We start from the raw sequence: 16325 nt of genomic DNA on the forward strand, positions 1-16325 counted from the left end.
CGTTTTGAGACTGCATTACTTTGTTTAGCAGATGTCTATCTGTGTTTGTGCTATACATTTTGAAATAAAATGTTTAAATTAAATACAAATATATGTAATCATTGCAGAAGTAAAGCAGAAAACAGTATGTACATTGAGAGTTTTGAACCGTGTTTACGGCAACTGGAAAGAAATGGAGAAATAGCCAAGTAATGGGACACTGGAATGGCTGCATAGGAGGGGACAGGGTATCAAAATTACACACATTTTGCTTTTGTGTACATGTCCAGAATTTTTGACATGAAAAGTTGGCAACCCTACATGGATTTCACTTTAAAAATTCCTAACATTTAATGTGTTACAGACGCTTTCAATGTGGAACTTCGAGGAACATGAACTTTTTAAGTCCCCAGATGAGGTACGTTCCTCGTAATTATGTACACGAGAGGTATGGAACTAATATTTTAAAACTGTCCCTGATTATTTTTGGATTCATCCCTGATTCTGTTAAGATTTGTCCCTGACTTGTTGAGAGCTAGCCACACCAAATAATAATCTAGTTTTATTTTTAACAATCTTTAAATAGTATGCATTTGTACTTTTTACGGGTTAAAGTGGGTAAGTAGAAGAAACTATGCAACTATAGCTTAATGAATGTAAAGCATTAAAAGTCAGAAATTGTTTGCACGATAAAACAATCAATCTAGTTCTTGTTGCAAACTTCCTGAAATCAATCAACATAAAAATTTGTACGTCATCAATGGAAGCCTTTGCCGAACTTGCAATATCATGCTGTACTTTAGGTCATGTTTACGTAGTAGCTGTGCGACAAGTTTACATTTGACAATTCGGGCAAGAGTGTATTCCTTATTGAGGGCGGAATTTTCTGTGAATGACATCCGTCTAGACCAATGGGGTCCAATCGGCGAGTACGTGGGACAACGTGCTGTCTGTCCAATGAGTACGTGGTTTTTGTAGTGGTAGTAGTCCTGTTACCGGTTTTGGGAAAATCATTGTAGTATTTGGCCAGTTGAATTTCTTTTAAACTATGTTCCTTACGAGATCTGAGTATGACCGGTGAGTACCTGGATTAAAAAAAAAAAAAACCTACGTCAGAAAGTTGGTACCGTTCCCGGAACTGGTTAACCATTTGTATTGTAAGCTGTTGTGCTGGAATGGGAATCCTTTCATCTAGATGTGGAGTTGTAATCCAGAGTCTAGATTTGTGGAGCTTGTATTTTTGAACCTACTTATGAATGCCTTCTTAGTGCGAGGAAGTATCCTAAGCGGGAGCACGTGTAGAACACAGTGAATACTTGTGTTGTAATGGCTGTGCTGTGTCATGCTGTAAGGTTCGGGCGCTGGCCTTTCCCGGTATTTTAACGGGACCATTGGTGTTGAACTGCCATGAGATTACTGTTTAGATGTCTAGAAAAGGGGTGAACTGATGAAGATGCTTGTCTTGTTATTCTCTGGATGTAAGGTAGAAAAGTACCCTTTCACTGCAGCAGGTTTCTCTCCTTATGGTTTTGGTTTCACTTTTACAGTTGTCCCTAGTTAGTCTGTACCGTGTCATGATAGAATACTACTTAATGTTCAGTGTATGCACAAACGAATTGTAGTTGGATGCGTTCTTTGCCCTTGGAGATTCATTGTAACTGAATGCATTGTTGTACTACACGTTTCTATCTTTTACAGGAAAGTTTTACAAAGATGGTGATCGTGGGAGCACCTTCATCCTTGCATGACTGTGTATATCAGTAGTTAGAAGCAAACCGTAACGTGAATGTGTTTTCCCGTTCTTTATCATCTTCTGCTTCAGGTACTGTGGGAATGATTTTTCCCTGTCAGTTGCCCCATTTTAAGAATTTTTTGTAAACATGTTTGGCAGGAAAAACTGTGCTCCCCACCCTGCTTCCTAGTCACCAGATGACATTTGGTTGGGCTTATTAAATCAGAAGCCAGGCATTTTGGAAGGGTGTGATTCCTCATAATATCAGGCTTCATGTGTCAGGAAAAAAGACATTGTTTGTTTCATTTACAATTTTGCAGATTCAGTTGTGTGTATTCCTATGCAACCTGCCACTATTCTGTCTTTGTTGTGTATGTTAAACCTTAATCATATCATGTTTTTTATTTTCATGTTGTCGTGTTTTTTTCTCCACCTTTTATTTACAGTACATTAATTTAAGGATCTAACCAGTGTGTGAGTTTGGTAGCCACCTTTAGCCACAAAGGAAAAGGACATGGTATAATTTTAAGCAAGAAATGGTTCCACATACATATTTCATTTATTTCCTTGCATACACACAAATCATCCAATCTTATTTTAAGTGACAGTAAGAAAAACTGTAACTCAACAAATTATAAACACAATGATAAATATTCATGATATATGATAAAGTATTTATTTTAAACACCAATACTGACAATGAAAAGATAGACTTTTGTTACATTTTTGGAAGTCCTGTTACCTGTTGATCTCTTGACTGTTTTTTGTCATGGAATGTTATACCCGATAGTTATTTCTTTTCCTAAACTAGCATAAAGACTTCAAAGGGTCTGACACATAGAAATCAGTTTGTGCTGCACAATATATACTAGCAATATGTTTATCTTATTTTTGTCTTCCACCGATGGCTCGTTAGCAGTAGAATACAAAGACAGTGATGGGTACTGTAAGATTAAAATGAAAAAATGCCAGCACCAAGAATGAATTAAGTAATAGTAGCTTTATTTAAGCTGAAATTCTAGACCGGTTTCAGCACATGGCTTTCATCAGTAGATTGTTACACTATTACTTAATTCATTCTTGGTGCTGGCATTTTTTCATTTTGGTCTAACTAGTTTGCTTGCCTTGCATCCAGCCGTACCTGCTAGCTTCCTTTTTTGCTCTCGTACTGTAAGATTTTGTCATGTCTCTAAGGACTGAGTGTCTATATGTTAGTTTCTACACATAAAAATTTCCACTTCAGTTGCTTTCAGTTTTTGATATTTTGCTCAAGAACAATACTTACTAATATTTTTGTGTCCATATTTAAACTATACTGCATTGCATACATGCCAGCAAGCTGATTGTATAAAGCTTATCAGTATGTTCATCGAAGGCTGTGTAAGAATGTAATGCTAGTCCTAAGAATACATAGGCTTCAGATCAGTCAGTATGTCAACATTTCCAATTTATAATGCACATAGGACGTTTATTAAAAAACATAGTCTTATTATTATTATTTATCTTAAGATGCTGTTCATCAGCTAACAGTTGTAAAATATCCAGATTATTTTGTAAACACTTTAATGTCTTGTTTGACTTTTGTGAGGTATAAGGTCATCAACATGAGCAGTTTTCAAACTATGCTGCAATTCTTTCAGTGCATTCATAACAGCAAGAAAAATAATGACATGATAGGGATCCCTGAGGCATCCATCTATGAGACTGAACAAAAGCCGAAAATAATTAATATTTGTACAACTTTGTATATTTTGACAGGTATGACTGGTATCATTTCAAAACATTCTTCTAAACCAAGACTTGATTGGCAACAAATGATGTTTTTATAACTGATCATGTCAAAAGCTCAAATCAGATCATTAAACAATCCAGGATTACATTTTGATTTGTCATAGTCTTTATGTAACTTTTCTACCAGTATTCATTTAGCCGCTGTAGTTGAATGATTTTATTTTCAAAAACCGTGTTGAAATTTAGCAAATTTGTTTTCTCTTTAAAAGTACTGAATTAGTTGTAAAGTTATAATCTTCTCGGAGATTTATGAAATTGCAAAAAGAGAGAGTATAAAAGATCTGTAATTAGATGATATTGGTTATTTTGTGAAGTAAGCCAAGAACTGTGTTGTCTCAATCATCAGGGAAAGTAGTTTCCAAAGTCAATGAATTAAGCAGGATTAAATGAGCTCACACCAGATAACCTGCAGATTTTTTTTTTTTTTTAAACATCTCAAGTCAGTTCCCTCCACTAAAACCAGAGGTTTAGTTTTGCTGTGTTTTGGACCAGTAAACCTCATTTACAGTTAGTAATGAAAAAGAAAATCTAGCTGCAGTATGTATCCTTAAATCAGTACCTTTATTTATTAAAATTATTAAAATAGTCATTGAAACACACAGCAGTATCACTGTGATTCTGTTTCCCCTTAATTTACAGCCTTTTGAAACATATTTGTTTTTCTGCGTGATGTCAGATTAAAGTTTGTCAAATTTTATCACCAATTCTTTTTGCATGAATACATTTTGACCAATTTTTTTTCAAAACACTATTTTTATAGATATCCTTATTTTTTTTAAATGGGTCCAAATGTCTTAATTTATGAATTTTTAATTATCTTCAGTTCAGAACCATACAGTGAATTGGAGACTTTTTTTTTTTTTAACAAAAAAAAATTGTCAGTTGTAGAACAGTATAATATGCGTAAGTTTCAAACTTTTTTTATTCTCATCATTGGCAATATAATAATGCCTTTAGTTTTGATCTGCTAAATATTTATACACTTTGTCACTGCTATTGTTTTCAAAATTGCCATCTTGTTTGATTACCTGTGATCTTTGTATATCTTTATGAAGTTTAACCAGAAGAGTCATTGGAAGATGATTACTGATGACATCAGACCACACTTCACGTTTTTTACTTACAGTCGTTAAGCTGTAAGCACTGACTCACAGTAGCCTGAAATTGAATACTCAGTGGGTGATGCAAGTTGCTCATCTAAGCCTAATAAAGTCCCCGTAACTGTTCAGTCATTATATAATAATTATTTTCGAGTAGAGTTAAGGTACCTAATTCCCAGCTACATTGTTGCATTGAAATGTTAAATACAGATGTCAAAGACAGTTGCCTGATTTTGGTTAAGGGCACATTGTTTCTATAGTGTTTCACAAGTATATTTATTTGTCTTTTTTTTCATCAGCTCTTATCTATAATTTTTAATTAATTTTTTAAGTCACGTACTGTGTTGTATTTCTGTATTGAATTGCATCTTTCACCAGAAAAAAAAAATGCACAAGAACACCACCTTGAAATGTGGCTTGATTTAATATTGAATTTAAGGTGAAAAGTTGGGGTTTAGAGTGCCTTTTGCCTTAGAAACACTTTTCTCTGAACTGTGCTTTTTTTTCAGCTGTATTGATCCATTAGTGTACTGACCAAACTGTTCCCAAATGCAGTTTTATGAAAGTGTAGTGACTGCAGTAACTTTAAGTTGAATAGACTGCTCTGGAAATATTTATTTTGCTCTGATATTTGTGAGGTTCTTTAAAAGATGCTGTGTTTGCATTTTTCAAAAAGGACAGACTTAAAAATAAATTGCATCCTGCTCTTAATTCAGTGTTCTGGAAATGCTTTTATGGGCTATGCATCTTGTGGAATGTATTGCTTCAGAATGGTTTCTAAAGGTCGGATTAATACAGATTGGTTTACGATATTAGACTTAATTAGATTTTGTGTGTGTGTGTGTGCGCGCACATGCATGAGGTTTGTATGCAACTCTGCACAAGAAGGTTGTGGTCAGAATAAAACTTTAATGTGATACATAATTTCTCTCGGTTCTAGTCTAACCTTGGACTGTAATATTGTTAGAAGTAGTAATGCTGTTACAGGGTAGCGGAACTGCTAAAGACACTGAAATAGCCACTGGAATTAATCGTGAACTACAAACACTTGAGTTCTTTTTGGAATTTGGCAACTACCATTAGATCTAGTAGCATAAAGTCCCTAGTGCACCTTTTGGAATAGGAAAAATACTGCAGTTTCTTGATGTAAAATGTATGGTTTTATCAAAATATACTGTTGATTTGTAAATGAAGTCTGAGAACTCTGGAACTAAGCTGCACTCTTAATTGTATAATCATAATCAGTCTGTCCAATTGTAATGCGAGTATTAGCACTTGAAAATATAATGAGGATGTGTCGCATGTAATGTGAGTATTAGCACTTGAAAATATAATGAGGATGTGTCGCATGAATTAAACTTCAAGCCTTAAAAATACTCACATTTTCAGAAACTAAAATTTGGATTCATAAATGGCATTTAGAGTGGTTGTGGGAAGGGGTATGGTAGTTCATGAACTGAAGTAGTTGTTTGCTTGAAAACACCAAGCCAGTTTAGAATCCTTTAGGACATTGTGATATTGGTTAATGGCCCAGGCTGAAGGGGCTTAGCTTTGTGAAAGACCGTAAAACAAATACTTGGCTCATGCAGACAGCAAACTCATTTATGTTTCCTGTTACCAGTTACAAAAGGTTAAAATTTTGTTATTTTGAGGCATAGCAGTTTAGACGTTAATTGAGCTAAAGTATAAATCTTTGAACAATATTCTCTGTGCGCCTTAACACTGCATACTATGTTGCCTCTTTTGTAAAAGTACCTCCTACATAGGCTAACGGTTATGCCCAGGAGAATCAACTGTCAGACAAAGATAAGCTGGAGGAAATGTTTTATAAGATAACACTTCAGAGGATCTAAAGTGAAGTAGTAACTCTTGGAAGAATCTTCAGATGATTCCTTGGGAACACAGTAATTTAAGTGACAGAGGTCAAACTTATCCCCAACACTGTGTGAGTAAAATTTGCCATGGGTTCATTTTTACTATTTGCTGTTTTGTTTGTTTAATCACGGAGGTCAGTTCTGTTTTTTAATTTGGAGATTAAAATACTGAGTGATATAAATGATTGTGAAAGATTAAAAACAATATCAAGCTACACAGTTTGTCAAGTACGTAATTAATGCATTTCTTAAAGTAGGCTCACTGGTATTTTATATAGTGCTTCTTTCCCTTGTGCATAGAAAACTAATGAAGGGGGAAGAATGCCATCACAATAAAGATAGCTTAAAAGCGCATTAGAAACCTCTAGTGTGAAGGGTAAGGCAGAATGTGTTACAAACCTGGAATTCAGTTATTGAGTGGGTAGTTTTAATTGTAGTACATCTGGCAATTGAGAAACAATTCATTGGGTTACATATTATGGTGGTAGGAAGTGTTTTTCTTGACTGTAGTTATATTTGCATATGATAAAGTACCATGGTAGAAGGCTTCTGAATTCAGCAGTACATATAAGTTATTGAATGTTTTTTAGTTTCATGTACTGTAGTCTTGATGCCTTAATTAAATGGAGCTGATGGACCTTTTTCAAACCTGATCTAGCCAGAAATGTACGTACAATAAACATACAACACATTCTGACATTCGCAGGCAGAAGGGGGTTCTCTACCAGGTATAACTACCTATATTTTGGGCTGTAAGTGGATACTGTTGTGAGAGAGTCCTTGTTTTAGCTATGAGTGGGCATACAATATTGAGTACTTTTTAGATAAGCATATCCTTCTTTGTTTAGTACTTTCTGTAATCACTATATTGTTAGTGGAGTTCAAAAAGGTACAGTGATGTATCCAGGAGTTGGCTAAGGTGGTAATTTAGCTGATAGTATTTTTTTATAAGGCAAGAATTCTCAATGAGTTAATCTGGAATGACTTTTGGGAAGTCAAGGTCAGTACCTTCCCAGGTAAATAAATGGGGAATATGCTTTGTGACAAAATGTGATTTATTTTTTAACGAGTTGGTAGAACTAGTAACAGAGTATGAAGGATTAGTCCAGATAAAATCACTTTAGTTAGCAGATCTAGGAGACATTCTCTCTGATGCCGTCTCTGCAGGAAAAGTTAAGTACATCCATTGATGAGTGTTCTTGTTTTAATTTATTACTGTCAACATGTCAGTTATTTTAAAGGTAGTTACAGACAGTGGTGGGAGGGTCCAGGGGATATGATTGGAGGAACATCTGAGAGGTGGAAAAACGAGCAGCAATTCTCAAAGCGTAGAGTTTATTCCCTTATTTGAATATTTTTGAAGGATCCATGAGGATTTACCAGCTCAGCATCCTGTGGAACCTCATTCTTAATTAAAAGGTTTGTTTTATTTTTAATAAACCCTAAAAACAAGAATGTAAACATCATAACACACCTTGAGCAACCACTGTAGAGCTATTATTTAAGAAGGCTCCATCTAATAGAGTGGTTTACTGTTAAATTATTGAAAGTGCATGATTTTACAAGGCTGTTGATAGACTTTGTTAACTTGTCTTTATCACATGTAATGAGAGGATGTGCTCACCTTTTTGGGACTTGTATTCCTTGAAACACGTTATGGAAACTTTATTACATAACTTTTTTCTAGTTTGACTTCCTTTTCAACAATTTTATCACATGTAATATGAGAAAGTGCCTGCTTTTATGGGACTCATATTTCCTAATGGTAAATACATCCCAATGACATGCTGAAGGTGGATTGGGCACTCTAAATTGGCCATAGGAGAGTGTGTGTGTGTGTGTGTGTGTGTGTGTGTGTGTGTGTGTGTGTGTGTGTGTGTGTCTTCTGTGGAATGTTCGGCACTGGGCTGGCAACTCAACACCATAAAACTCCACTGCCAGTTGTTTGTGTGTGTGTCTTTTGTGGAAGGTCTGGCAACTTTACACCATAAAACTACACTGCCAATTGTTCTGTGGACAATTGTACTGCTGTGGCAACCCCTAACAGGAAAAAAAAAGGTAAATACAGTTGTGTTTTGGAAGGGGTGGTTTATACTTTATCACATGTTCTTTGTTTTACCTATGTATGCTTTACAATTAGGCTGATTAAAGCTAGACTACAGAAATATTTTAGATATTAAGAACAGAAAGGTAGAAAGCCCAGTGGTTATTCATTTTAAAGAACATCACAATAGTACCTGTCATCATATGAGCGGAACTGTACTTGAACGTGTTTTATACTGATGGGGGGATGGTAAAAGTTTGAAAGACATTGTTTTGTGTAAGGAATCAATATATATTTTAAAAGGTCATGCATTGTTTCCTAGGGGTATGAATATTCAGTGTATTTAGAAATATTTATTATGCTGACATACTGTTTAGTTCATGCATTTAAATAAATAATTGTTCATAAGTGTTTTGAATATGTCTGTTTTTTTAATGAACTGAGGTGCCAAAGGGTTAACACAATTCATTCTGTTTTACCTATTTTTGTTGTTTGTGGCTGAACAACATGGAGTTTGTTTTAGATTATTTAACTTTTGATACAAGAGGTTTGTCAAAGCCTTCTCCTAAGGCTTTTTCAATTTCTGTTGGCTGGTTTCCTCCTCATAGTTAAAGGTTTCCAGGATAGAGGGGATAAGTTTTGGGTCAGGTAGATAGATATTCTAAGGTCATTAATTATATAAGGAAACAATGACTATAGATCCCAGAACGGAATTGGAAAACCCTAAAGGAAGAGCTACCAAATTTAGGCACTGTATCTCCAGAAGTGTGCATCTTTTAAGTTAGGGAAAATGTAGCATACTAGCTTATTGTGTATTGCTAGTAGTTTAATTGTTTTAGGAAATTCTGTCTGTGCAGTTTAATGCTTGATGGCTTTGGATGAGTCGGTCTATCCACACATCAATTAAAATCAATTAAGCCATAATTTTCATATGATGTAAGCATAACGTGTAGGGTCTATAATTATTTAGTTATTTTCCTTCGTAATTTGAATACTTTCTTTTCTTTTCTAGTGGTGTCAATACTTTTCTCCAGAGGGAAGACTGTTTCAGGTAGAATATGCTATTGAAGCTATTAAGGTATGTATGTTAACGTAACACATCTGTTGTTTGTTAATATCTGTCTGTTGCTTAGCTTATTGTTACTGTAACCATTGCTTTGTGTAATGTTGCTAAAAGGTGCCAGGTGCTTCTGTTAACAGTAAATGAGAGTGTAATTTTGTATTTTATCTTGCAGTACAGGGCTTGAGAATTTAACATTTGAATTCTTATTTATTTGCTGTTATTTATGTAGAAGGTCTGAATTTGGCAGGCTGTAAGCCCAGGGTAAGAAGTGCATCGTAGTGTGATACTTGCTAGTTTGTAGAAATATCAGATCAAATTGCAGACATTACTGTTGCATTTCCTATGCAGTAGTATTCTGTTGCTGCATTACAAAGCTCAGAAAAGTATTTATTTTAATACTGTTACTTTTCTCGGTTTCACACTGAAAATGAGCTGCTTCCACCAGGGCTAACCTGGTTAGTAATATATAAACAAACATAAATATTTATTTCTAGATATGATTTAAATTTTTTGCATTTTGCAGTACATTTCTTTGGAATTGCATAATTTTGCAAGAAATGTTTTTACATTATATCATTTGTGATATGTCAATATGACAAAGTTCTTGTTCTGTTAAGGATGACCAAAGAAGTGTTAGGAGGATGGGTAAAAAGTGTGACAGGAGTAAAGAGGATTGTCTTGCATATGATATTTAGGCACGTTAAATATCCTCTATAAGGTGGAGAATTACATGTGTGTTAGACATGAGGTAGAGAAGTGAATTGGCTGATAAGTAAGGAAGAGTTGTGCATCACAGTAGCGCATTGGTGCCTCTCAACAACAGCTTCTTTGTTTCAGTTTTAGGCCTGCTAATCCAAGTACACGTTGTGTACACCAGGTGTCTTACTTGCTGTTGTCAGTGATTCTGAGTGTGTATTGTGAATATCATTGCTACCTTTTCAGATGTCAGAACAAGCTAGCCTGGCATCACGCATTCCATTTATACTGTTCAGTTGTTAGTGTGTTGAAAAAAATGTCCTTTGCAGAAAAAAACATTGTCCTGTTCTTATTCTTGTTTGTGCTAGTGTGACATCTGACTAAAATTTTCTGTTTCTCTCTCGGTTTTTGGTATAGCTGGGTTCAACAGCAATTGGAATTCAGACCTCTGAGGGTGTCTGTCTCGCTGTAGAGAAGAGAATTACCTCTTCACTGATGGAACCAAGCAGCATTGAAAAAATTGTTGAAATAGACAGTCATATAGGTGAGTGTGTCACACAAACATAATTTTCTTATTGCTTGCAGAGAAGGGGATTACGTTTCTGCATTTTCTTAAGAGTACAATATATAAGTAATCTTACTAATATTTTGGTCTGACCGGTAATTAGATAGTTCCTGGTTAGAGGTGATGGTAGTTTAATCTGTACATGATGATGGAATTCAGCTGTGGGGGACATGGGTTTTGTGGACCTATATGTCTTTTTTTTTTTTTTTTTTTTTTTTTTTTTTTAGTTGGAAATTCTTTCATAGGCTACACTGGAAGCCTATCAACATGGACTGCCTCCTCGTTTATTTTTTTATTAGCATTTGTCTACTGGGATATTCCGAATGAGTGGGGCCCTTGTTCAGTGGAGGCCCGGGGAGAAAAGGTCCGTTGTATTGATATAGGCATTATTTCATCATTTAGTCAGTTTCATTCATGAGCAGCAGTTCCATTATTCAGGCATCTTGACATCTGTTACATCATTTAAAACAGTTTTGATTAAAAATTGCAGTTACGTGGCTTGCATGTGAATACATTTTCTACGGATAAAGAGTTAGAGCAGCCCAAATAAAGGAAGAAGGGGAGGAGGCACAAGGAAGATAAAGGAGATGAGATGATAGAGGAACATATAGTTGTGATAATACATTAAGTTTTGTGCAGCAGAAGGCTGTCGCACAAATTCATATAGCTATATTCGTACCAGTTTAACCAGGTGTGTTGCAGGTGAAGAGCCATTTATCTGTCAGGTGTTTTTGCAGTTGGCATTTGAAGTCTTTTAGTTTGCAGTCTGTTCTTAACTGGAGTGGGATGGTATTGAAGCTGTTAGCAATGCAGTGTGGATACAGGGATAACCTGCATTGCTGGGTTTAGTTATGGAGTGTCATGATTTGTCACTAGAGTGTAGAGATTTCTTTAGTAGTGTAAGGTTGAATGATGGAGTGAGGAGAATTTTTCAGGGTTGTGCAGTAGTTTTGAAGGTTGGAATTAATTGACGGTAGATTAGAAAATTATTTTGTCCAAACCAGTTTGTTTAATTTAGAGAGATGTAGTGATGTGGCAAGAGGCACAGTACCCATCTCTGAAATCTTCTCACATTGTTGGTTGCTTGTGAGTTTGGCTACTTTATTGTAACATTGTTCTAATTTGGCTGAGAGAGGAGAGAAGTTGATACTGGTTTGGATAGAAGAGGCGTATCATAAGATGGGGAGTAGAAAAGAAGTGACTATGTTTTGTCAAGCACAGTCAGTCAAGTATTGTTTTACTCTAACAGTCAAAATGCAGATGGTTCTAGCAAACGGTTCCTCCTGCAACAAATCCAAGTTAAAAAGCAAGTAAAGGAGGCTCCAGATCTGTTCAAAGGAGGATGATTTGCATAATTAATTGTGTAATTGATTGTGGCACTGGGTATAAGTCCTGTAGAGCAGTATTCTTGTGTTGTCTGATGAAGTGGCTTGGGCCATGAAAGCGCTCACCTGGTACCTGATTGTTACTTTATTAAACTGTTTTATGTGCTGTACAGCCATGGTCTGGAGCCTCCTTTACTTGCTTTTTAAATTGTTTTACTCTAATAGAGGCAGCCTAGCTTTTGTTATGTCTTCTTTATGGCTTCCTGAAGATGGAGATCATATTACAAGTGGCTGTTTATAATTTTTACCCAGTAGGTTGGTGTGGGGTGCCAGTTCTCTATTGGTCTTGTTGGATGACAGTGTATTTTAGGTTCATAGGTTGGTACTAGGCTATTGGCCCTAGGGCCTATACAAACCTAGACATAACAATTCCCTGGATATTTCTTCCCACAATATTTACTTCAATGGACCCCTGTCTAGCAGGGCGACTGACGTGAATTTTTTTATCTCCTATCCAGTCGTCAAGGAGGGGTTTAGTGATGCTATGTTTCTTAAGAAGCCTTCATCTTTCCGAGACGAAAAATGCGGTGAGCAAGTTTAAGCATTTAAAAGTGTGTAATAAAGCTTGATATCCATAGACTGGATTTCTTGTCATCTGCTTTGGTGCCTTTACAGTGTTCTTTGTGTTTATTGAGTGGTCTGCACTTCTGTGCTCTTGACACTGTAATTTGGGGTCATCTTTTTGAGTACCTCATCTGAATTACCAATCTTTGCCAAGAAGGATTTATCTTGGTAGGTGGAATCTGAAGAAATTCTTTTGGGTCAACCGTTTTTCTCCTCATATACCAGGCCATAGTGACCACGGATGCCTCCCAGATCTGGTGTTTGGGAGAAGGCATTTTCAGGGAAGAACTGTCAAAGGCACCTGGTCCCCGATAGAGGCCAATCTGCATATCATTATATTCTGGAACTGAGAGCAGTACTCTTAGCCTTACAAGCCTTTCAAACTGTCCTTCCTCTATGAACAGTTGCAGTTCAGACAGCCATGTCAGATGTTCTTCGTGTTTCATTGATGCAGTCATTACATTTGGGTAATCTGCTGGCAGGTTGTCCTCAGTCGGCCTGAATAACAAAGTCTTGGGTCCTGCATCGGTTGCTGTCTCCTCTTCCATGAAGGTAGTTTCTGGGGAAAAGAGAGAGAGGTGTGAACAGTAGTAGTTTAGTTTATGATTTTTGGATTTGGGAGAAGTTTTGATTGTCGAGACAGGTTTCTGTGGAGAAGGACTTGTGGGTAAGTGAGTGGAGCATGGATAGTGTCCTAGCAGCACATATATTGGAGTGGAGCCATTGGCATATTGTTCCTGACTAGAACACCACAAAGGACCTGTGCTGGTAACAGCACTTCAGGGAGTATTACAATCGGCACCAGAGTACCCCAGGGCTGTGTGCTGAGTCCTCCACTATTCACAATCCTTACCCACAACTGCTCTGCGAAAGCTAGCAACAACCACATCATCAACTTTGCAGATGACACCACAGTGGTAGAACTCATAAGTGGTGATGACGAGAGTGGGTATAGGAATGAGGGCAACTCCTTGACTGAATGGGTGCAATAGCAGCAATTGGGACCCGAATGTCAATAAAACAAAATAAGTTATTATTGACTTCAGAAGCAGCTCTGCTGTGCACCTGCCCTTCAAGATCAATGGTGAAGAAGTGGAGAGAGTCCAAACCACAAAGTTTCTGGGGGGTACATATATCGGAGGATCTTTCTTGGAGTATGAACACAGGCCAGCTAATTAAAAATGCCCACCAGTGACTACACTTCTAAGAAGGCTGAGAAAAGCAAAGCTCTCTATGAATGCTCTAATTACCTTGTATAGAGGAGCCATCAAGAGCGTTGTCACCATCAACTGCACTGTATGGTTCGGTAACAGAGCAATGCCCAAAAGGAAGATGCTGCAAAGAATAATAAGAACAGCAGAAAAGATCGTGGGCACTAGTCTTCCTACCTTACAGGAGCTCTTTGAACTGAGATGTAAAAAGAGGTTCCCCAAAGTACTGAGTGACAACTCTCATCCAGAATATGGTTGGTTCACTAAACTTGCTTCTGGTAGAAGGTTACGAAGTGTCCGCTGCAAGACCTCCAAATTTATGAACAGTTTTTATCCAACTGCAATAAGACTCATTAATGCAGACATAAATCTGGATGTATCGAAACTATAATAGATTGTTACGGTCTCATTCTTTTTCTTTCTTTTTTTTCCATACAGTAATTCTATTTATTTATTGCATACTAAAATTAATTTATTCTTATTTAAGTGCAATTCCAGTCACTTCCTTATGTGCAGTATCACCCAATCTCACCTCTGTTTATAGTGTTTTTTTAAATAGATTCATAGGTGTGTACTAGGCTAATGACCCTGGAGCCTTTGCAAGCCTAGCCCATAGAATTACCCTGGCATCGTGCCACCTGACCTTAGTTCCCAGTGCCTTTGTCGAGTAGAGCCACTGGAGTGATCCACGGGGTGAATTTTCTTTTTCCCCATCCACTCATTAAGATTTCTGTTGAAGAGGGCCAGTCATGTGCTCTGTTTTGACATGTATAGGAAGTCTGTTCCATAGCGTGGGCAGTCTATGGGTTATGAACCTGCCCTCCAGCATGTTCTCTTGATTGTGGTAATGAGATAGAGGTCTCTAGATCATGTGGTGCAGAGGGATTAGGATTTCTTTAGATGTAGCATTTCTAACAACTGGGTCAGACATGGCTTTGTATTCAAGCAGAGATCGCCTCTGAGTAGGCGATATGAGACAAAATAGTTGGAGTTTTTTGAGTCTGTCCATATAGGACAAGTGTTTAAGGCCTGTGATCCTCTTCGTGAGGTACTTTTGCGGACTCTCCAGTTGTTGCAGGTGTTGTTGCAAGTGTCTAGTTAGGTACATCCCAAATGTGGCATTGTACTCGATTGGCCTAATGAGGGAAGAGTAGAGGGAGACCATGACCTCTTTCTTCCTGGATGCAAAACCCTTAGTAATAAGAAATGCCACAGAGAAGGATTTTGACTACAGGGGCAATGTGGTGGTCAAAAGAGGTTGCTGTCAACCTGTGTTCCCAGATCTCTTATAACACCTTCTGTGTTAAGTGGACTACCATCGATGTGGTAATTCATGGGAACCGGGATTTTCCCAAAGGGGACGACTACACATTTTTGACATTGAGCTTAAGGCTCTGGTTCTGACACCGGTTATTGGTCTCAGTGAGGCGACTGAGGCCTTTCTGTAGGATGTCAACATCAATTAGGGAGTTAATAATAGCTCCCAACTTGCAATCATCTGCGAACTTTGTCAGCCAGAGTCCCTTCGTGTTGGCCTGGACTTCAGAGAAGTAGATACCAAACAGGAGAAGACCCAGGACCGAACCCTGTGGGACTCCACTTGTGACTGGTCGGCAGTCTGACTTTGAGTCAGCTACTTTCACACTCTAGGTTCTATCTGTGAGCCAGTTTGCAACCCACTTAGCGATGTAGGGGTTGATGCCTAGCTTAGTGAGTTTTTCTATGATTCCTGAGTGGGGAATGGTATCAAAGGCCTTTGCCAGATCAAGGTAGGCTGTATGAACCACTTTGCCTTCATCCACAGCTCTGGTGACTGACTCAAAGAAGTTGAGCAGGCGTGATCTACCCTTCACAAAACCAAACTGTGTGGGATCCGGAGTTTGGAGAGTCCCTATATCCTTGTTTATTAGGTTCATGATGATACATTCCATAGCTTTGCATAGCAAACTCGTCAGGCTAATGGGGCGATAGTTCCCAGGCTCTGTAATCGCTCTTCCTTTGTGGAGAGGGATGGCTGTAGCAGTGCACCATTCGGTAGGGACAAAGCCTGAGGTGAGGCTGTGATTGATCAGGGCACACAGCTGAGGTGCCAGTTCACTCTGTAGTTCATGTAGAACACAGCCAGGGTTATTTTCATGTCCCATAGAAGCTGTATTCTTGGCCTTGGGCAGTACTATTTTAACCTGTGCAGCAGTAATACTGGATGCCTGACAACCTACTGGTATTGTGATTGGTCCTTTTGGGGGGGGGGGGGTAAAGTTGGCACTGAATATATCGGCCAGTATATTAGCTCGGTATAGGAGGTGTCATTGTGCAGTAGC

The 16325-nt window shown here is 37.5% G+C and overlaps 1 protein-coding gene across 1 annotated transcript in view; it reads left to right on the forward strand.

Moving 5' to 3' along the window:
- The first annotated feature begins 923 nt into the window (after window positions 1–923).
- Window positions 924–16325, forward strand: part of PSMA5 (proteasome 20S subunit alpha 5) — a 241901-nt gene continuing 226499 nt past the window's right edge. The window contains 4 exon segments of the mRNA XM_044076882.1: window positions 924–1056; window positions 9533–9546; window positions 9549–9598; window positions 10697–10823. Of these exon segments, the coding sequence (XP_043932817.1) occupies window positions 1028–1056; window positions 9533–9546; window positions 9549–9598; window positions 10697–10823 (220 nt within the window). The 5' untranslated portion in view covers window positions 924–1027.

The sequence above is a fragment of the Protopterus annectens genome, chromosome 7.part0 (assembly GCF_019279795.1).
Source record: "Protopterus annectens isolate FY-2018-M chromosome 7.part0, PAN1.0, whole genome shotgun sequence".
Taxonomy (NCBI): Eukaryota; Metazoa; Chordata; order Ceratodontiformes; family Protopteridae; genus Protopterus; species Protopterus annectens.